Here is a 22391-nt window from a genome sequence, read left to right as displayed (position 1 = left end):
TAGGATAGTCAAGAGTCTAACTTGATATTAATATCTGCAGAAAATATAATCTTTACAAAATACCCCATGATCTAAAGCCTCAAAGTTTTGGAAACAAGTATTCTAGTTGTCCAGCTGAAGGGTTAAGTTACCTCTGTATACTGTCTTTGTGGTTTGAAGAGCCTAACTAGACATTTTTACTTTTAAAGAATAAATATTTTGTTCCTGTGTGATGTTATTCACCTAGAGAACACGAAGTATTCCACAGATAAAGACACATTTTACGCTTTGAGAAAACAATGGCATATAGTTTAAATTATTTGCTTAGAATAATCAAAAAGATAAGTATATAAATAACAGGGACTGGAATATAAATCAGTCTTGTTACTCTCAGTCTTCTCTGTTGGACCAAGATAACCCACTTGCTTGAAAGAAATACTTCCTTTTTAGGAAGTTACATTCTACCTTGAAATACTCTGAAATACTTTCCTTCTATAAAACCTAACAGCAAAAAGGAAACAGAAAGGTTTGAGCAAACAGTGTTATAGAGATTTGCTCCTAGTACATTGTGAATTGCAATTTTTATATACATATGATGGAAACGTTTCCAAGGATAGATTTTGTTTTAGTTTTCGTGTTTCTCTTTACAGGCTGATTTTTTTTTTCATATTAGGTTTCCCACCCCACTGCTCTCCACACTCAAGGTCCTAAGATGTTTTCACCCTGTTGATATTTTATGGTTAGCAACCTGGGCCTTTTCTAGAGTCAGTTTTCTTAAAAGAAATGATCACCACCTCCAGCTTCTTGCCACAAATCTTCCACTGATGCCTCCACTCACCTCTGAGCAGAGCAGCCTGCACGATGATTCGCTAATTTGCTTCAGGCAAAGTCAGCTGTGGTAGCCTAAACAATTTAAATAACTACTGAGGTTCCACAGCTAAGTTTGTCTGAAGTGAACGGGAGAGAATGCAGAAGCAGGTTTGCTGCCAGACTTGTGGCACCAGCCTCACAAGAGGCAATGATAATTGAGTTGCATGTATTGGCCATCTCTTCCCACCAACAAAGTTGGATCTGGAAAAAAAAATCTCTGGCCACATTAGAGTAACACAAGTTAAGCAATAAGACAAATTTCTCTTCCAAACAAACTAATTGCATTAACACAACACAACATTTTTTGAATTTCATTTTAAAATTTCTCTCGGTTGTTATTCACAGTTTTTGCTCAAGTGCTTGTTCTCCCTTGAGATTGCTCCAGGGTTTCAAAACAACAGATTACTGCTATGATGTACAGAGTATCACACATTCTGCTTGTTCACCAGTCTCCTTACCTGCCAGATTTGTTCTTCACTGAGTGAAGTGAGTCTATCACTTTTAAAAACCTCTCGAAGGAGACAGTATGGGAGTGCCAGAACTTCTTCAGGATGACTCTTCAATAGCTCAGAAAGATGTTTTACTAAGAAGTCAACCACTGCATTCTCCAACAAAGTGAGGTTGAAGAGGTCTGCGAGCTTATACAGGTCCAAGTAATTTAAACTATTTAATTCCTAAATGGGTGAAGCAAACAAAATATGTCTCAGAAAAAAAAACCTCAAAACAAAACAGAGAACAAAAAATCCCACAGGTTTCAGATAAAGAAAAAAGATTATTCTTTTGAAGCTGTAGAGAAGGAAAGTAATATAATTTTAAATTAATTAACACAGCCTCATTCAAAATGTATGTGCAAATGTTACCAGTGCATATGCAAATACATATGATAGTACTAATTTATATTGCAACTGCTAAGGTTATATATGCATACAGCATCTGTAAGAAATATGGATTAGTACACAAAATAATAAACCAGCATGATTTACACTGTGTGACAAAAGCTTGCAGGAGTTAACAAGTGGATTAAAAATATATCTAAGTACAATAATTTGTTACAAAGCAACTGTTTGTTCATTATTTACCATCTTGATTGAGACAGAGCACCTGTGTAGCATGACTTTTTGTTCCATAAAACTTCACGAAATGCGAGATGCTGAGCTACATATTGTTATGTATAAATTTATCTTCAATGAACAAATAGACCTTTTTTTCCTAACCACTGACATCAACCTCTAGTGGATATTTGCCTCGTATTCTTTCTGCCCCTCCTTCTAGCAGCAGAAAATCTACAGAGACAAAAGCTACAGTAACTCGGTGCAGGAAGTTTTTTCCATCCTGGTAACAGATAACCTATATTTACGGGCTAATGTTTTCAACTTGGCATCTCTTGTAAATTAGTGTCTGGACAGCTAACTACTGCTATTCTAGACCATACATTCTTCAGAAGAGAGGCCAAGAATTCACTCATGTTAGAGAAAAGCACCCAGGACGTCTGGAAAAGGAGCACATTTACCCATTTTCTCTGCTCTCGCTGCACACTCACACTTCTCTTCCTCTCCCCTCCACAATCCTGGTTTTCATCTTCCAATTTACCGCATTGCTCCCTATCAGCCGCCTTCTCCTTGACCAGCAACATGTGTGAAAATGACAAGAAGCCTTGTCAGTTTCACTTTGCTGGTTAGTTAACACAGGGACTAGAGCGGGAAAGAGAAACAGACTAAATTAAGTCAATTTCACTTTCCCTGCTCTGCTGGATGGAATGGCGGCACCAAATGAAACTGACAAGAAATCTTGTAAATGTCAAATGAGCTGCACGGCTGGCAGATAGAGCAGCGCAACAGGGAAGATGGGAAAGTGCGAAGAGGGGGTTTTTTGGAATGTTTTAGGGACTGCATCTCAAACGTGTGAACTGGGTGGCTGTCCTGATGACTGCGGAGCTGTTTATGCATATGCAATGGAGAGTGGAGAAAGAATTTTTTTCACCTGCTTAGAGGAGTCAGTACTGGAGGAAACAGAATCTTGCAGAGGCTCCTGCCTGTTGCATAATCTCCCAGTCTGAACCACACACCTTCCCTAGCAGGCTGGTACATTAAAGATAAAACTATTCATTATCTACTTAAACTGCTGCACAGGAATTTCATATTGTTTTCTTGGAAGAACAAAGAGAAGTTCTTTACATTGTCAGAACAAGGCATCATCCCAAAAGCCGCAGATATGCTAGTGTCAGTTCCTCTTCACACTAACAGAGAGGAGGTAAGGATAAACCCTCACCAATTGCAGAAGGAAAGAGAAAGGAATATATTTTACATGATGAGAAGTATCTGGTCTGTGTGCTTGCTTGGTGATTTAATATCTGCAGATGACAGATGGCACCTCACACCACCACTTCTGTGATGGCCATGCAATGGTGGCAACAACACACAGGAGTATAATCTGGTGAGGATTAAAATAAACAAATAAATAATCAAGCACTGTGATTGGAGGATCAACAGCCCAACTAAAATACAGCTCTGACCAAACCCCACTATGGGTCAATGAAGAAGGATAGATGGCTTTTGGCAGACTTCAGAAGAGGACAATACTGGAGATATCATAATAAAACCTTTGTTCACTAGAGAGAAACAGTATTATCACACACAAATGCAGTTTTCCCCTGAAAAATCTTCACAATTTCAATGAAATCTGAAAGACACTGGTAAACCTTCATTTTTGGTTTGCGTATTTTTTTATGATTCCCCCCCACTCCCCTACCCCCTCAAATCAACACCAATTGAAGTTTTTTATGGAAGTTGTCACATGGTTGAAGAGGCCAAATATACTTCTGGTTGGACAAATAAACTCTCACCAGTTGCTTGTTTACAGTATTATTCATTTTTATTTGTATATGTTCACTTATTTCAGATGCTTATTTATTTATGTGTCTAATTATTTATTTATCATGGGGGTTTCTTTGTTTACTTATTTTCATTGTTAAGCTTCAGAGGATTTTTTATGCTTTGCCTAACGTAATGTGTTAGTGACCTGCTGGACTTACAGTTTATTGCTTGATGAATACTGCAAGTATATTTTGATAAAACTGGTCAGGGCCTGTAATCAGAAACATTTGTTCCTGTTTTTGTAAGGTTAGAGTTATCTACAGGGTTTTGTTTCACAGCCAAAGAAGCTAGTAGTGCATTAGCTTTTACAAATTAAAATTATCAGACTGTCATACCAATATTCAAATTAAAATTATACAGTACTATACATTACTGTCTCTGTAATGATACTAGAGGGAAAAAATGTCACACTGAGATTGCAAGATGTATACCACAGACCAGATAATCTAGTTCTTCACGTGCGGTAAGACTTTCAGAAACATCAGCAGTATGTAAGTTAGTTGGGAAAAAAAAAAAAAGCAAGCACCTTACCTTCTAGCTTAAACAAATCCAACAGGAAGTATCAAAGCAATCCCTATCAACTCAGTTTGATTTGAATAGATTTTCATACTAAACACTTAATTGAGTTAAAAACTTTGTTAAAAAATTACATAGGTTACTATGAAATTAAATTTAGGTGTGGTCATGAATAAGAGTTCTGGAAGTCTCTTGTTTTCCACCAATTTTATTATATTGTGTTAAAAGAGCAGCTACAAAATGTAAGAGTTGTGTGGAACTTCCTTCTGGTTCTGTATTGCAGTATACGTTCTTTAAAAACATGCAATACAAAATGGGTTTATGTAAATTATTGAAACTTTTAATCTTGCTTTTATAAACTTTTAAATATATGCCACTTATCTTTTTTGAACTGAACGATGAAATATGAACACAAGCAGAACTGTCACTAAGAGCTGAAGAGAATTAGGGAAAGGTAGTGATCTTATCTCTTCTAATGTGATGTATGTTACACTGCTGAAACACTTTCAGACTAAGAAAACGTGTGTAAGATTATATATACACATCTTAAAACTAACAGCTGAAATAGTACTAAAATCAAAAATCAGTAAACTCAAACCTATTTAATAAATTGGCCAAATTATTTATTAGTGTCTACTTCTAAAATGATAAACTATCTTTGATCCTACACATCCTACTTACTATATATATAGATATAGATATATATATATATAGATCCCCCAGTTTCCCCCTCTCTGAAGAGAATCTATTGTTCTACACTAGTGGTCTTCTAATTCAGTAGTAACAACCTTTAGATGCCAAACCAGTTTAACAATGAGCTGGCATTTAAAACCCTCATAAAAGAAAATCAGTTTTCCGAACAAACATAATCTGAAAGACGATAATATTAAATATTCAAAATAAATGATAGGACATTGTCCGTGTTTTAATACGGAGGTGTATTTTAATATAGAGATATTATACATTGTCAAACGAATAATAGATATAAATATTGTATTTAAATTACTTCCAAATCCATCTTTATTCGTTTGTACTTTAAATAATAATTGTCTTGCACAAGCCACAGAAAAGGATGTAAGTAACAGATTGATAAATTAGAGTTAATCATAACCAAGTACACAGAAGACTACAATACACTTCTATTCCTCTGCTCCGTGTTATAAATAGCAGAAAAAGCACAAGGAGAACTAAGGGGAAAGAATGCATTTCTTTATGACCTTATTTGAAAGATAAACTCCTTGGGGAAATGCAATTTATTCAGATTATCAAGACCCTGCTGTGCAAATCTACAGTCCGGGAGCACACTACAGAGATCAAACAATATTTACTTTATTCTGTTGGGTATAAAAGCTTTTAATGAATGCATAATTAAGACAGAAAAAGTATATACAGCTTTAGAATTCCACTGCCAAGCCAAGCCATTAATATCCAAAGTATCATACCCAGTTGTAATTCCACCTGCTTCCTATTTAGATTACAACACTGTTATAAATCAAGGTATTACATGACTAGCCCTGCTGCTGTAACAGAGAAGAGTTGCATGATGACACTATTTCCCCTTTTCTTTAAAGGGGTTTAGCCTCTTTAAAGCAAAAAAAGGAAGTGTTAGGTCTCCAAGACATGGACATGTTTATTCAAAATCCTTCAGCAGCACCTAGCACAACAGGGTCTTGACCCCAAGTCCTCCAGGTTCTCTGCTATGTTAAATACTATGAACCAGCTGCACCATTTAGAGGAGAACCTTAACATAAATCACAGCAAAGGCAGACTCTAAATAGATAAGGGATAGTAACAATATGAAAATTGCAGTGACAAAAATATTCATATCCGACAACAAAAGGGATCAACACAATTTTAAGAGAAAAGAAATCTGGTTCTGTTGGTTCTAGCTCTTCCTTTCTACATCAAAGGTTCTAGTTCTGCAAAACCTCACGTTTACCTAAGAACTAACAGATCATGCACATACTCAACAGCATAGCAACAGACATAGCTATTTCATACTAAGCATAAGCACAAATCCTTCAAAAACTGTATTTTAGACATTATTTGAAATTTTCCTCCACTAAACACCAAAGCCATTCAGCTGAACCATGAAAGGCATTTTGCTGAAGCCTGGTCACAGTGGAACAGCTAGGTCAGAATTTTCCAATGTATAAAACTGAGTTTATATTTATTAAAAGATGAGTGCAGACTGTAGTTGTATTTCTAGGCACTGCAAAGGATGACTTTTTAAAGGACTCATTTCATAAAATTAATTTTTCTGGTAGATCATTGCTTTCTCAACACTTTCTGTAATTCTTGCTTTTGTTTTTTCTTTTAAGCATGAAAAGTTATCTTGCATCCTTGGTGTTATTTCAAAGTAGGTCTGGGCTAAGTACAAGAGCAACAATATCAAAACATTTCAACCCTATTATTTTACCTCTTCCCTACAAGAATTCATTTCCCTTCTCACTTAGCGTTCCCCTATATCTACTTAGTTTTCACCTTCAATCCTGCTGGCTGGTGTCAGTGAGCACCCTCTTCAAAGGTGTGGAGGTGGCCTGTGACCTTCACAAGCACAGTGGAAAGACATGACTCAGATTGCTCATGTGATGAGACATATGTGTGGTCTTCAAAAAAGAAACTGAAACATGACATATGCAGATACACAAATATAAAACCAAAAACCCAACCATTTTCTAAAATCTCAGACAGATTAAAGTTATTAAATAGTACAAATATTTTCAAATGGCAATTCAATTAAATATTAAGTGACCCTGCTTATACATACTTTTCATATATTACATACACAATTATGTGTATCATGGAAAGAAATACAATAATGAAACATTAAGACTACACAGTTAACGTTTCATGGTACCATTGGAACAACCATAGGTAAGGTTTTGCAGAGTTTTCAACAGCTGCTTTCCCTTGCTATGGGAAATCTTTTATTTTCATTTATTTATATATATTTTTAACTGCACCAGGCACAAATGAAAAACTTCACATCTCACCTGGCTTCATAACTGTAACTGTAGCAATCTCTAGCAACTGTAATAGTGATAACTGTAGCAATCAGTATTATTTAACAAATAAAAATACAGGTATGAAACAGAATATGAAGATCATCTAACTCTTCACCTGACCCTTTTATGCCATTTCAGAGAGCAGAAATCCAAAGGGAGGATCTAATCAGATTTATCAATGTTTATAGTTTTTGCCAATTATGGGAGCCTGTCTTTTCTTCAAATATGTTATGAGGAATGACCTAATCCTGCATTCTTTACTCCATCAGAAATCTCAGAATATTGGTCCAGTCTTTACAGCTGTTTCATTACTTTGTATTTTTGCTAACTCTTTAGAGTTACTACAGTGCTTGAGGAAAGTTGAAAACTCCTTGGTTAATCCATCAACCACCAGCAATTTTTTATGGTAAATGTTCACTTTTTTGTTTTTGTTGCTAATATTGCCAAATCCAGAAAGTCCAAATTTTGTCCTTTAGAAATCCAAAGTTCACAGAAGTAGCAGTCAAAAAAAAATAATTGCCATCAATAAGAAGAATAAAGAAAAACAGGGCTGTACAATCCTATTGCTTTCAGTGGTTTTGCAGACCCTAATAAGATTTTAAGACCATAAGAATGCAGGAGTGGAAGCCTATCCCCCTACACTAGACAAACTCATCAAGTCATCTTCCTCATAAATTAAAAAAGATCCATCTTAAAACTCGCTCTGTTCTTGCTCCCAACTACTATTACAAGAAGGCTCAGCTGATTTTGAGACTGTCTCCTAATTTCCAGCTTAATTTACTCAGACAGTTTATATGCATTTGTTCCTGTGCCAACAATTTTAGCAGCACTCTGTGTCTCTCCCTGCTCCCCCCTCTCCCAGTATTTATTCCCCTGATATATTTACAGAAAGCAATCATATTCCTCCTCAGCCCTCATTTTGCTAGACTAAACAAGCCAAGCTCTTTTAATCTCCTCACGTAAAAACGTAAAATCTCCTCAGGCCTTCCTGATCATCTTAGCTGCCCTTTTCTACACCTCTCCCAGTTTGACTTCATTTATTCTTCTGCATGGGCAATCTCTGCAGTACTCCTGATTTTTCAGCAGTATCTTGTACACCAGCATTAATATTTCCTTAACTTCATAAATTACCTTGCATGAAATATCCTAGACTCAAAATGTTTTTTTCTTGATGGTATCTCATTAGTAGCTCAAAGCCATCCTATGATTTAATACACAAAAATTCACTGTAAACTTGGTCTTCAAGTGAGACACAGTAACAGCCCTCTGTCTGCCAAGCAGGACAGAAATAATATGACATGTTACAAATGGCAATTGACTATGATCCACTGAGATGCAGTAGATCCTGCTGAGGATGCTCTGAAATTATTTTCCAATTGCTTACATAATTTCTTTCTGTATTTGAGTAATGGATCTTGTAATCGTCCTGGTACTTATCAGTTATTTATTGGGGGAAAAATTATTTCAGTAATTTTCTTAAGATTTGTTTCAAAAGTAGGCAAGGAAATCCCCTTAATATTCTGAAAAACAAAGGAAGTTTTAAATATGTGTAAAGTATGAAAACTTTCAAACACTGTGAAAATACAAGCAGAAAATATGTTTCCAATACACAGTATGCTAAAATGTGATTTTTATTCTTAATCCCTTTCTCCATTATTAGCATGGAGGGGAGGGGGAGAGAAAACAAATTCAACATTACTTATAGATCTGTTAGTAGAGATATTAAGGAACCCCTTTCCAATGCCCTTTTTTCAATAACTTATTATTTTCTGAACATTTAGTACTTCAAAGCTTAAGTTTTCCAGCCTCGAGATGAATCTCTTGAAAACAACTCAAAAAGCATATCACGTATTACTAAGAATGACAATGACAGGAGAAGACCACTGCTCTTTCACATTAAAAATATTCAGAATGGAAATAGCTCATAGGTGTTGCTTTCACTGTGAAAAACTTCCATTGACTCTTCTCATCAGCCTCTAGAAAAATAGTTTGGATATGTTCAGTAATTACATCTTTGAACTTTGCATCTAAAATCTCAACCCATTCCAGCTGCACTGTCCCTAATCCATTCCACAGTTAAGCAAGATCCCGTCTGCATCATTGTCCACTGTGGGCCAAATCACAGTGACAAAACCTTAAGGCTGAAATTCCATTTCCATTGTGCTGCTCAGGATCCACTTTGGAGCTCTGGCAGGTCAGAGAAAGACACTACCACTTTTAAACACAGAAGCATGAAAAAAAAAACAAAACAAAACAAAAACAAAAACCCAGACCAAGGAACAAGACAGCAGATCCAGACAAGAGGCCCAGAGATAACAAGGGGCAAACAGCACTGGAATCTAGCAGGAGAGTTAGAATCACAATCCAGAGAAGACGTGGCTTCTCAAGGAGGCTGGGTGATAGTTCCTCTAACTGCTCTGCATAAATGTAAATGATTAATGACGAAGATGGATAACAGCATGATAGTCACTAACTAAAAAAGGAACTCAACCCTCATGATGTTGTGCTAAACAACAAACAGGGTGCATATTCTAAAGTTATCCATATACTAATGTTAACACTCTTGGTATAAATAAGAACAGGGGAGGTGTTCATGTGCAAAGAATACATAATATGATTCAAACAACTGTTTCAGAATCTTTTTATGACATTTTATTTCTGGAACATTTCAATAATGTATATGTGTGCTCTGTAATAAACCCAGTGAGGGACCACTTCTCTTAAAAAACTGTCTCTGTTTCAGAATCCCAGGCAACAGCCCGTCACCAAATGCTTAACTATAACAAAGCTAATAAAACATCTAAAAATGGAGAATTGGAAAAGGGTAACTGTATTGAGCTGAACATCTAATATCACCAGAAAATGAAACCAACTGTCTAAAATGTGTGGCATGATGGGTTAATTAACACAGATAAATTCATATTTCAGATATATTTGATAAACAACTCGAACAAAATCTTCTCAGAATGCTAAGGCAGCATGTGATACTCTACCTACAAAAAAGGCTGAATCCAGTGCAGGATAACTCAATACGGAGTATAATTTTGATAGACAAAGCAGACTCAGTCACCCATTTGAAATCAGTGGTTCCTAATGCATTGTAAGAATCACATCACCACAGCTATCTACTAACATTTGACTTGTATGAAAGGAATAAGGCATCAGTAGGGGAACTTGTTTTTTTGAAGCCTCAAAAGAGCTCATTTTCTCAAGTTTACAAGAAACACTGGCAGAATAAAATAGGACTAATATAATACAAGGAGTATTAGAGAAATTGAGTGCTATAATATTTAATAAATTTCATATATTACATACTTCTGGTAGGATGCATCTTAGATGGATCAAAGATTTGTTCAATGACAATCTCAAAATGAAGCTAATAATGCTAAGTTATAAAGCAGTGTAACTTTTTCCAGCAAAGTCCTCAAGGAATTGATTCTTGGTCCCATGCTGTTAACAGTTTAATTAATGAGAGATTGGTAAGTTTTGCCCATAGAGTTTGCATAAGATTCTGCAAAAGCAGTGGGGTAACAAATTATGAAAATGACAGAATATGAGCATTGTTTGCCTTTCCTGGCAAAGTCATCTTATTAAAAAAAAATATCTGAGAATCAGTAACATAGCTGATACAGAAAATATACCGAGCTCTACTTGGAACAACACTCACAGGCCATGAGGAGGCACTAAGAAGCGGTCATAAATAGCAACATCAGTTCTGAGAACAGTGCTGCAGCGCTGCACAAAAAAAAAAAAAGGCTCATGTCATAAAATGCACAGTGAGTACTGTCCAAAAAAAGAAACAAACTCCCTTGCTGCTTCAACACTGCATTTTTAAGGCTACTGCTCAAATAATGGTCCCAGTTCTGAAGTCCACACTTTAAGGATATGAAAATACTACAGGCTTGAAAACCAACCTTGTAAGATTTAAGGTGTTCAACTTAGTTTTTTAAAAGAAAGACTCCTAGAGGATTTGATCTTGAGCAAAGATATTTATCAAATGGAGAGAATATATGAAAGCAAAACAAGTTCTGACCAAATTTTCAGAAAATAGTTTCTAGCTCATGAATGTAGGATCAAAGTTCCCCTGGTCACTGGACTAGGAAGCATAGGACTGTTTGTTTGCATTGCCTTCATATGATTACAAACATTTTGAAACTCTGCATTTAGAAAATGACTGCAATAAAACAAGTTTTTTGCCAATTGTCTGTACATGTAAAGAAGGAAACATTGGCACAATTTGACCACTGAGGCTATATGGTTTCATATTCCTCTGAAAAGCAAGAGACTTGCTGCAGCTCCAGGAAGATATGAAGGTACTCGACAGTTAAAAGAACCTGATTATAAATATTTGAATGATAAAAAAGCACCATTTAAAATTTTATTTTGAAAACTTATTTGTTCAGGTATCTCCATGCTCCTGCAATATCTGATCTCACCTCAAAAATCACTAAGAAATTTTCTGCTCACAGCACTAAACCAAGGCAAATTCTCATTTTACTGAGAAAAAAAGAGGAGCAGAAGAATAATTTAACAGATTTCCCACGATGTAGAAGATACACAAAACAGAACCTCAAATGCCTGGAACCCAATCCAGCGCTCTAGTAGTGAGAGAATTCTTTTCTTCCCCACCCTCAACTTTAACACAATTCAAAGCTATTTATACAGCTCAATATATCAGGAAAATGTCTGTAACATGTTTTGTATAAGCATGATGTCTCAGTAAAATAAAACCCTCTACAACACTGTCCCTAAAGAACAGGGTGCAGTGAAAGAAACATCTCTCCTTCCCATGACTAGGAGCTGTGCTGATTAGTACGTTTACTAGATAATAATAACTGATTTCAGGAGGTAAACAGGACAAAAAGGGGTAGCAGTGGTCCACATACAGGAAGAACAGTAAAAGAATGAAAAAAATTCTGGAAGCACCACTGAATCAAAAAAGAAGAATTCAGTATGTGTGAGGATCAAAGGGGATTTGCTTTTATTTTAAGCATTATTGACTAGGGATTCACTTATCAGTCTCTTGGTCAGAAATTACAAATCTGACTCTCAAAACCAGAAAATCTAGAAAGGACAAAGCCCAAATGTAACAAATGGACCTTGACTCAATGTCCAGTTTGACATTTCATAGAATCATAGAATGGTTTGGGTTGGAAGGGACCTTAAAGATCATCTAGTTCCAACCCCCCTGCCATCATCAGGGACACCTTCCACTAAACCAGGTTTGCTCAAAGCCTCATCCAACCTGGCCTTAAACACTTCCAGGGAGGGGGCAGCCACAACTTCCTTGGGCAACCTGTTCCAGTGTCTGACCACCCTCACAGTGAAGAACTTCTTCCCAATAACTAACCTAAACTCTCCCTCTTCCAGTTTAAACCCATTTCCCCTTGTTTTGTCAATAACTGCCCTTATGAAAAGTCCTTCCCCAGCTTTCTGCATCTGACCTTCAGTAGTGTCAAACAAGTCATAAGTCCTCCTAAAACTAACACATGTGAATGCTCACACTGCTGAAGGTGCTAAGCATTAAGAAGACATGAGCCTTTAAAGATCATGATGAGTTCTGTTCATTTAGTTTCTAGCAGTTCTTACTAAGAATAAAAAAAAGAATCCCCTCTTCCCCCCCCCCCACCTCCTGCCAAATCTCAAAGTGCTAGTGGTCAGAATTCCATGCTTTACTACCAAGGTTTTTTTCCACAGAAATATGGAAGAGAAAAATATTTAATCAATGCATCATACATGTAAGACACATAACCAAATGATGAAATTCTCACTGGCTTTAAGATTTCACCTTGAAGATATCACCTTTAAAAGCAGAATAGATCACTGTAGGCCAAATTTCTAAGTGTTCACAACTACAGATGCTTGCCAGTATCTCAAAATCCTGAAGTATATGAAAGGCTGTTACACCACCTTTAAACATAATCAGAATGAAGTGAAGCCAGACACCCCTTAACAGAAAAGTAACTATTAGGGCATTTAGAGGAAGGGCATGAATTAGCTGCAGAAATACATTCTTTTTTGAAGGAACTGAGCTTACAAGAACAGTCACTGTTTTTAAAAACCAACTAAAGCATACTGAAAAAGTTTTTAGTCAATTATTATTCTATGCAATGTTATAAAAATTAGTCCCTTGAATACAAATTTTAATAAGGAATGTTGCTAAAACATCCAAATTTCAAAGATTTCAACCACACTTAGAAAATGCTAACAACAGCTTATCAAAGGTTAGATATACCTAGTGTTGTTTGTTTTGCCCACACCTCAAAATATTCACTGATTGGTTTTGCCACTTTTTTTATTCCTTTTCAAGAAGTTCCATTACTCTGTTCAACTTTTGGTCCAGGGCTGAATGGTGCTATATGAGTCCAGAACTTAATTAGGACTTTTTACTAATGGTGTATAATACATGTGCAAGTTAAGACTCACAACAATATCTAGGTAGTCAAATATTTTCATGTATTTAATTACAGTAAACATTCAATATCAGTCTCTGGGAGGCCTTGACACCACCATTGTATACATATACTCCCTGCACACTTCAGTTCCCCATAAAGATGGTAGTGCTGCAAGTATGAGTGAAAACACTGTGAGGCAGGCAAAACCAAAATACAGACACATATGAACACTGATTTTGGGCCTGGTATGTGACACTGACATTGTGCCTGTCCCCCTAGCCTACACTATACCCACAACATGCCATTCTGAGTCAGTGGGAATTCCAATCCCAATGTGTTTTGGGGGATGAACCTACCTGAGGTTACTACAATACTTTCCCCATGATAAACAGGTGTGCTTAGATGCTATGGAAAGTCAAGTCCTTCTGCGTATGTAATTAGAACAGATGTGGCTTATAGTAAACAAGGAGAAAACACTGAAATGGAATTTAGAAAAAACCTCCTTCAAGTGGCTTTGGAAACTTTCACAACAAAGGTCAAAGTGTTTATGAGGCAAATCCAGCCAATATATTACTACCTCCCTAATCCAGAGGACACAACAGCTCCTATAAAAATTACTGTAGGGACAATTCCATGTGTTACCAGCTCAGTTCCCACTGAACCACAAATAGAAGTCTTGGTTTAAGGCATTCAAGATCCAATGCTTCCTATGCAGTTGGACATGCTCTGTGGTAGAAATCACAAATTCTGTAAGACTGTTGAAACAGATGGGAAATTTAGCAGCAACTTCCTCCAAATTAATAAACAGATGTTTAGAATAGATTACACAGGAAAACAAGAGAATAAAGTTACAAATATTTTTCAGTCTGGAATAACACACTTTCAGGACATTATTGATGGTTAATGAAGTTATTGATACCACTAATCTTTAGGCTTGTATCTTTAATTCTTAGAATTAGTGAGATGAATGAGGACAATTTATAACTTTCAAAGCTCTGATTACATATTGGCTGAAGATTCAGTAAGACAGCATGTATACATTTATATTCATTCTGGGTTCAAGGCCTATTCAATATCCTGGACAGAAATGGAGTTTTTGTTTTAAATAGAATTAGTACACATCACAATTCTGAAACAAGATAGTGGTTCCCTGGCAAACTGTACTCCTACGCAGTTGTGCAAACAAAACCCTATAAATGATGCAACATGCTAAAATGCTGCCTCATTGACCGCAGCTAAGAGAACTACTAGAAAACATCAGCAGCCTTCCATGGAACTTGTTTCCTTCTTTGTGCTCCCCTACAAACTGAAATGGTTCCACAAAACATGTTTCTCTGTTAAGCACTGAAATAGTATTTAACATTGGTCAAAACTAGATGATAATTGGGGGTACTTCCATTTCTGAAACTACTTACGTATACTTTGCGATTAGGTCATTTTCATTACAAATCTTTCTTCTTAACTAGCACAACACACTAGTTGAGTGTGTTGTGAGCAGCTCAGATAGATGGATCAAACAGTAATGATTAAGCCATCAGAAAAATATAACATATAATGGAGTTGGAGGGGGAATCAACTACATAGATTCGTATCAAGTTCAGACTTTTTGCCTTTCACAAGGGATGGTCTAAAGAAAAGTCTAAAATGCAAACACCGCCAAACTGGGGGATGTATCAACTTGGATCTTTATGACTTCAGTTCACATTCACCATTAAGTAAACAAGGTTTTGAAAGGACTGCCTCTTCTATTAAACCCAGTGTAAAATTAAAATAAAATTTACAAGGTATTTTTAATATCTTTTGAAGATGGAGCAGAGTCATTCACTCTTTTCCTCAGTTTAATACTTCAAGGGCCAAGTTGCCGCTCAAATTTCATCAAATAATATATTTTCTCATTCATTTTCTTAAAGAAAAATTCAGTTCCTGCTTAACATTTCAAACCTGAAATTGATCGCTGTGAAAATAATAATGGTGTGTTTAAAATACCAAGTATAGAGGAGGTAAAAGATACTTCATAATTAAGGGAAAAAAAAAAAAGTTCTATTTTGGCTAAGCCAGTGCAGAAGAAAGAAAAGATAGACAATTAACTCTTTACCACAGTGACACTTCTTGGATAAAATCAGATTGCAACTCACTTCAGACTCAGTGTTCTCTTCAAGTTCATAGGTTACAAATAATTTATAGTTACCATTTTGTACTTAGCACTCTGTCTTTTCCTATATTGGTAAATACTTTATAACCCAAGCATTTTCATGTTTCAGAAATACCTTTGCTAAAATGGCTTAACACAACTCAAATTGCTTTAGATCAAAGCAAATTTAAACAAAATGTCCCTCTGCTTCTTTACAGCAGGAAAAAAAAAATTAAAAGCTCTGTATGTCTGGTGCCTGTATTCCTGTTCTTTCACATTAGAGCTGTAAGTCTCCTCTTTCAGGTCACGTCTTCCACATAAAAGTGCTAAACTAATGCTGCTTAATGACAAATTAATGTCCATGAATAAAAAATACACCTCTAATAGCATAGAGTAATTTGCCATTACAATATCATCATTGGACATGCCCCTGGTTTAATACGATGTATTTAATTCATAACTTAATGAGTGATATATAAAAAGAGAGAGATGAACCCTGCAATTACATTTATGTGAGTCTGTCACCTTATTTGTAAAACCTTAGAGTCATTTACATTCAAATTAGAACAAATGAGTGATTTCACAAAGTGCAGTGATAAATGACCATTGCTGCACGAGACAGAACTGTATTTCCCATGAAAACATTAACAGTTTCCTATTATTTGTTAAAAATTACAATGCATATTGCCCAGTGTTGTGTGAATAATGACTTTTTTACTGATTAGGTCAGAAGACTAATACGGAGTAAAAATAAATAATTTTTCTTCTCATTTTTTCTGATTTTAGGTTGAATTTATCTGCTCAAACTGTTACGGACTCACACTGCCACCTGCTGCCCACGCCTGGGGAGGAAGGGCCCCGGCTGCCTTATTTCAACTCCAGTTCAGCCATTCAGCCTTTTGGGTTTCAGCTCTTGCAATCAAACCAATTCTCCTGCCGGACTGCCAACTGGGCATGTCGCCGAGGACACCAGCAGATAAGGGTAGCTGTAATACCCAATTACAAATACTGCCATTTTTGGGGTTCATGCATCTAAACTGCCTCAATTAGTAAGGAGAATTAAAAGCTAAAGACATTGGGGTTTAGGAGGGACGTGGGTGACACAAAACATTAGTATTGATCAGATGGTAATAAAACCAAAGAAGAATTTTGTACACTAAGCATTCTGGGATTCATAAGCCTCTGTTTACAGCTTTATAAAAACACTGGAAAGATTCCAGAAGCAGGAATCTTTCAGGGGCTGAGGGACAGAAAGGTCAGGTAAGGAGGCGACACTGGCTAGAAAGACAACATGAGAAGGGCAGGGAGGGAAACAGTGAAGCAATACAGCTTCTTTGTTCCTATTTAAAACACACACCAAAGCTTCTTTCCCTTCCTGACAGAAACTGCAAAGAAAAGGAAGATTTACCTTATTTGCCTCTTCCCAACTTGTGCCCTCTCCTGCGACTCTGATGCAGAAGACCAGCAATATGTATTCATAGAATGAGCTAGACAGCTCAGCAGCTTTAATCTTGCCAGCAATAGTAAACCTAGACACTCCAGAATATTTTTTTATACATTCCTCAGAAGTTCCAATTCAGCTTTGCCAACTATTACTTCATGAGGAAAAGCAGAACACACACACACACAAAAAGTCAGCAGGTTCCTGACCATAGTTACACCACTTTATCTAACAGTTAGTGCCCCGGGAACAAAATACCCACTACCACATTGTAGCTAAATAGCAGCAAGTGGATTACAGTGAGAATGGGATTCAAAGTGACTGGGCAGACTATTTTTGCTTTCCTCACTGACACCAACTGAAAAAAATGAAGAAAATCACCATTTTTTTCCTGAGTTCCATTCTAAGTTGGAATCCTTGATAGTGCATTCACATTTCATATACATATAAATCTGTATCTCTGTAATGTGTCTGTAGGTTAAAGAGGGAGAAGTTGTTGTGAAAGAACTTGTTGTAAAGAGAGAGAAGTTGCTGTAAAGAGTCACAAGTTGTTTTGGAGCTTTGTACAAGAACTTTCCTAATGTCTGTCCATAGCTCAATGTCTCAACAGCTGACAAAATATCCTCCTTCAAAAAAAGAGCAAACCAGCACAGCATCTACTGGTTGCATAACACTGAAAACCAGAAAAATGCAAGATCCCATTATTTCTGTCTACTTCATATTCTTGGTATGGGAAAGTTTTCTTTCCACCATGGGATAAAGTTGGTGGACTCGAGTTTGATAGTGGTGGCTTTATGAAACACCACTCTAATTCTGGTGAGGTGGGGGTAAGGGGTGGAGAGTCTGCATGTGTGTACTTAGATTAAAAACTCAGTATTGCTAGAAAAAGGTAAGCCTTGGTTGCTAGATGACTTTTGGATTTTTTCCAGCAGTTTAAAAAACCCAGGAGCTAAAGTCTCAACCAAGCTGGGGCTTCTAGCAATACAAAGGTGATGCTCTTAGTCTCTGGTGTAAGAATTAATTAATCTCTCAGTGTATCTTAGTGAAAGTTGGGATTGTGTTGTTGGCACAGTTCCAAATGGACAAGTGGGGTTTAAGAAAAATAAATAGCTTTGAAGCTCTGGCCCCAGCACATACGTAAACCATGTGCAGCCCTCTTCATTCCACAAGCAGATTCATTTGTAGCTTCCTCCTTTTAAAAACAGTAACATATTTCAATCTATAAACACATTCAAATAGTTTAAAATTAGTAGAAGAAAAGATCCAGATCATTAGGTGCTCACATACCATGAAAGTTTTATAAGCCTAGATTGACCAAATGCTCCCACCCAAGACAATTTGCCTGCTTCCATTATTACCAAGAATTATTCCATAAGGTCTTACTTTATTATTTGTGAGTTGACTAATCTAATTTTTGCATTCCAGGCTTGATCCTGCTCACTGTCATGTTTTTGTTCGCAAGAATCCAGAGCACACAGTACAGAGGAAGCTCCAAGAAAATCCCAATTGACTACTGCTGTACAGTACTCTGTTTTTTCAGGCTCATTTTAATCACTCACCTAAGACGTTATTTTCAGCTTAAATTAGCCCTCTTTAAAGACACTATGATTGACATCAGTAGCAAGCAGGCAGATATACCTGTGGCAGAGTTCTATCCTCTATAATGAAGTTTCTCAAAGGTAATCTAATACAGTTATCATTTAGCAGGTAATGCAGTTAAAACTAATGGGAAAATTGTCATCAAACTTTTAACTTGCCTTGACACAAAAACATTTAAGATCCCAAGAACAATTTTTAACAGTTAGGGGAACTCTAATGGCAATCAGGCTCACTGCTCATGTCTACTACACTTGCTGCTTCTAGCTACTGAGAGAATAGGAAATGATATCCAGCACTGAATACAAGGATAGTTAGCTCACACCACTTCCAATAAGGTTGTATTGAAAATATGTAACTGTTCAAACAATAAACATAACACAAATTGTATTCCAGACTCTACCCAATATGTAAACTTAATTTGTTCTTCACAAATGTGCCTGATCTGGGAGCAGAAAGTTGAAGGGGTTAATGCTAACAATCACACCATGTCCTGCCTCTCAGAAACAAGCAGCTTGCTTTGAACAGTTCTGCAACTTCTAAACCCCTCACTCCACCTATCACCCTCTTACCTGGAATGAAATTCGGGAGGTATACAGAGCTCCGCTGAAAACAGTAATACTAGACTTTAGAAAATACAGAAAAATCACTTAGCTTTAAGGTGTGGACAATCTTATGTCCCAGATCCCTAAATGCCAGTGGAAACCAACCTCTGGTTTAAAAACTGATTACTAAAGCTATACCCACACAATATCGAGTTTATGTCGATCAGTAGAAGGAAATTCCATTAAAAACTCATATTCTCAATATCATTCCCTCCTTATTTAGACTCTTTGATTTTTGAAATAATTTGCAGTTTGTAGCTTTCTGGTACTGAATACACAAACAGCTGATGAAAACAAAACTTCTTACATCTACAATCAGTTATACAACTCAAACATATTTATGAAACAAACATCTCTATGCTCTGAATAAATCTTTTAACACATTTGTTCTCTTGCAAAAGAATAAAGTCATTACATAACCTTCAGAAAAACATTTACAAGTGCAAAATAGGTCATCACAAACACACTACCTAGTACCATGTTCTCTACAGCTCCATTTAAGTCAATTCTCAGATCCTCATCACATTCAAAACCTTCAACTAGCTTTTTCTTGCCTTCTTCAATGTCACAGTAGGACAGCTGTGGTACACTCAAAAACTTTTAAAAGGGAAACAAGACCTTCCGATAACCCATTCCCCTTATACTGCAACAAACTCTACCTGTTGGTTGCAGCTCTCTGCCTCAGCCTCCTTTCAAAAACCTCAGCCAAACCTGACGATCAATCTGAGCTGGAAGAGGAACTCAGGAAACAAGTCTTGGAGAACTGGATGTGCACTCTGCAAGCAAGATGCTGTGTGCACGATCACGGACCTTAGCGCAATTCAAGATACACGAAGCTCAAGTCTTCAGCTTCGCTTCCCCACATCTACGTAGCAGCAAATACAGCTCAGAACAATCACGCTGCCTGACAGTTTGTTTCGGTTGAGACAGATGTGTGAGATTTCGAACCTTGTTTCTATGTTTGAAGTACCCGAGAATTATGCAGACATGATCTGAGAGATTCATGAATATGCATGTACCTCCAATAAAATACATCAGCAGGCTTCAAAAAAAAGTCCCCCTCTACAAACCAAACTAAATACAAAACCCTCAAACAGCAAAAGTTGGGAGTAATCATAACTCAAGATATGACACTGCTGACGCAGAAGGAGAAGTCTGCACAACACAAAGCTGGAATTAAGACCTAAATTAAGGAATGCTTGGGCATTTCTCTTGTTTACAAGTAGAGAAAATATAATCTATAATTCTTTAAAAAAAAAATTAGTAATTATCAATCAAAAATGAGAATGAGTTTTCCAATGAGAAAATAGAATCAACATTAGGATGTTACAGAACATTTAATAATGAGAGGTTTACAGATTATTAAACACATTTAGTAAACTAGCATTGTTGTCAGAAACCTCCACTGTATCACACTATCATAAACATCTTAAGAGATGGATATCACCTATTTGGGAGAGGGGGGAAAGAATGTTCTTCTTTTTTCTATCTTTCCTTTGATCAAAAACTCTTCATAAAAATGCCATAATTGTGATTCAAATGATTCATTACAGAAATCTTTTCGAGATTTATCCAAAAATTAAAGTGCTCTAAGCTGGTTGGTCTATAAGTAAGAGCATCTCTCTTACAATCAAAATAACATCTTGTTTATTCTGAGACAATGGAGAGGAAATTCCTTAATGATCAGTGAATATAAAAGTCAGCATTGGCTGGAAATTAATCTGCCCCCAGTGTACCACAAATCATCTCCAACAAGACAAATTACATGAATTAGATCAGTACAGTCGTCTTTGGAACCTCACAGACTATAGATATGCCTTGGAACAGATATGTGTATGGGCCACATCAATTGCATTTATAGCAAAAAAAAAAAAAAATCCTTATTGAAATCTGTGGAAAAATTACAGGCCTAAGATAAAAGTGTCAAGAAGAGATGAAACTGTCTTGAGCTCCAAAAAAACTGACAAGCTGGAACATCTAGAGAAAGAGAAGAGCTGGAACAAGCTCTAACAGTAAAAGCAGCATTCTTCTACGGGAAGAGCCTCGTCCAATCCAAACAATTAAAGACAACCTTAGCAAGTTAAAACCCTGTGTCATCATTACACAACAATAATAAATGACAGTATAGAACCCACACACTGTATTTCCTGAAGTTATGCTAAACTAAGTTCATGCTATCTGAACAAATCAAAACAGCAATAAAGAAATTCACTAGTACAGTAAATGAAGAACACTGCAGCACTCGGACTCATCAGAAAGAGGAGAAAGGGCAAGCACTAGTCTCTTATCATCCGTATCATAGCATGTGAGGAAACAAGACACCCCAGTTGCCAACTGCAGCAAGGATAAGTAGCTTTAAGGAAGTTGTCTTTAACTACTTTGATTTTATTTTTAGATAGTACTAAAATAAAACAATACATATTTTTAAAATCACCCAATAGCATGTAGAACATAGATATTAATTATATATAATTAATATATAATTAATTTGGACCTTAAAATATAGTGCAGTCTTTATGCACTGTACCCTGTTGACCTCTGCTAAAAAGGTTTACACAACTACTCAAGGTTGATTACTTGCATGGACTGCAACTCTGCAGAACAAACAAGAGTTTCTTACTGTGATCTATTCAGACTGCAAATACAGATATGCCTTGTTGGGGGGAAATTGGTAAAAAAAAAAAAACAAAACTGTAAAAAGAGTAAAATACAGTCTAGAGCCTGATACGATGTAAACTATGGTCATCCCACAGATGTCCATGCAGACTGAAAACCTCACAATGAGACCCTGATTCAAAAACAGTTTGCCAAACTACCACAGCTCTCTGTCTCCCAACATATACTTTCCTCCTTACTCCCAACCTTTCATCCTCTACCTTATTCCCTACCTCCATTATTGTAAATCTGGACACTGGGTCCTTCTTCCTCTTGATTTTTACACCAGTGTGCCTCCAGTTACCCTACCTTGGCACACTAC

The 22391-nt window shown here is 36.5% G+C and overlaps 1 protein-coding gene across 1 annotated transcript in view; it reads right to left on the bottom strand.

Moving 5' to 3' along the window:
* Window positions 1-1307: 1307 nt before the first annotated feature.
* LOC114818850 (kelch-like protein 32) overlaps window positions 1308-22391 on the bottom strand; it is a gene marked incomplete at both ends in the record, with an annotated part of 33762 nt that continues 12678 nt past the window's right edge. The window contains one exon of the mRNA XM_029086488.1: window positions 1308-1523. Within this exon, the coding sequence (XP_028942321.1) occupies window positions 1308-1523 (216 nt within the window). The remainder of the gene's footprint in view (window positions 1524-22391) is intronic.

Source organism: Antrostomus carolinensis, unplaced genomic scaffold, assembly GCF_000700745.2.
Source record: "Antrostomus carolinensis isolate BGI_N321 unplaced genomic scaffold, ASM70074v2 scaffold14188, whole genome shotgun sequence".
Classification (NCBI taxonomy): Eukaryota; Metazoa; Chordata; class Aves; order Caprimulgiformes; family Caprimulgidae; genus Antrostomus; species Antrostomus carolinensis.
This window is presented reverse-complemented; position numbering and strand designations above follow the sequence as displayed.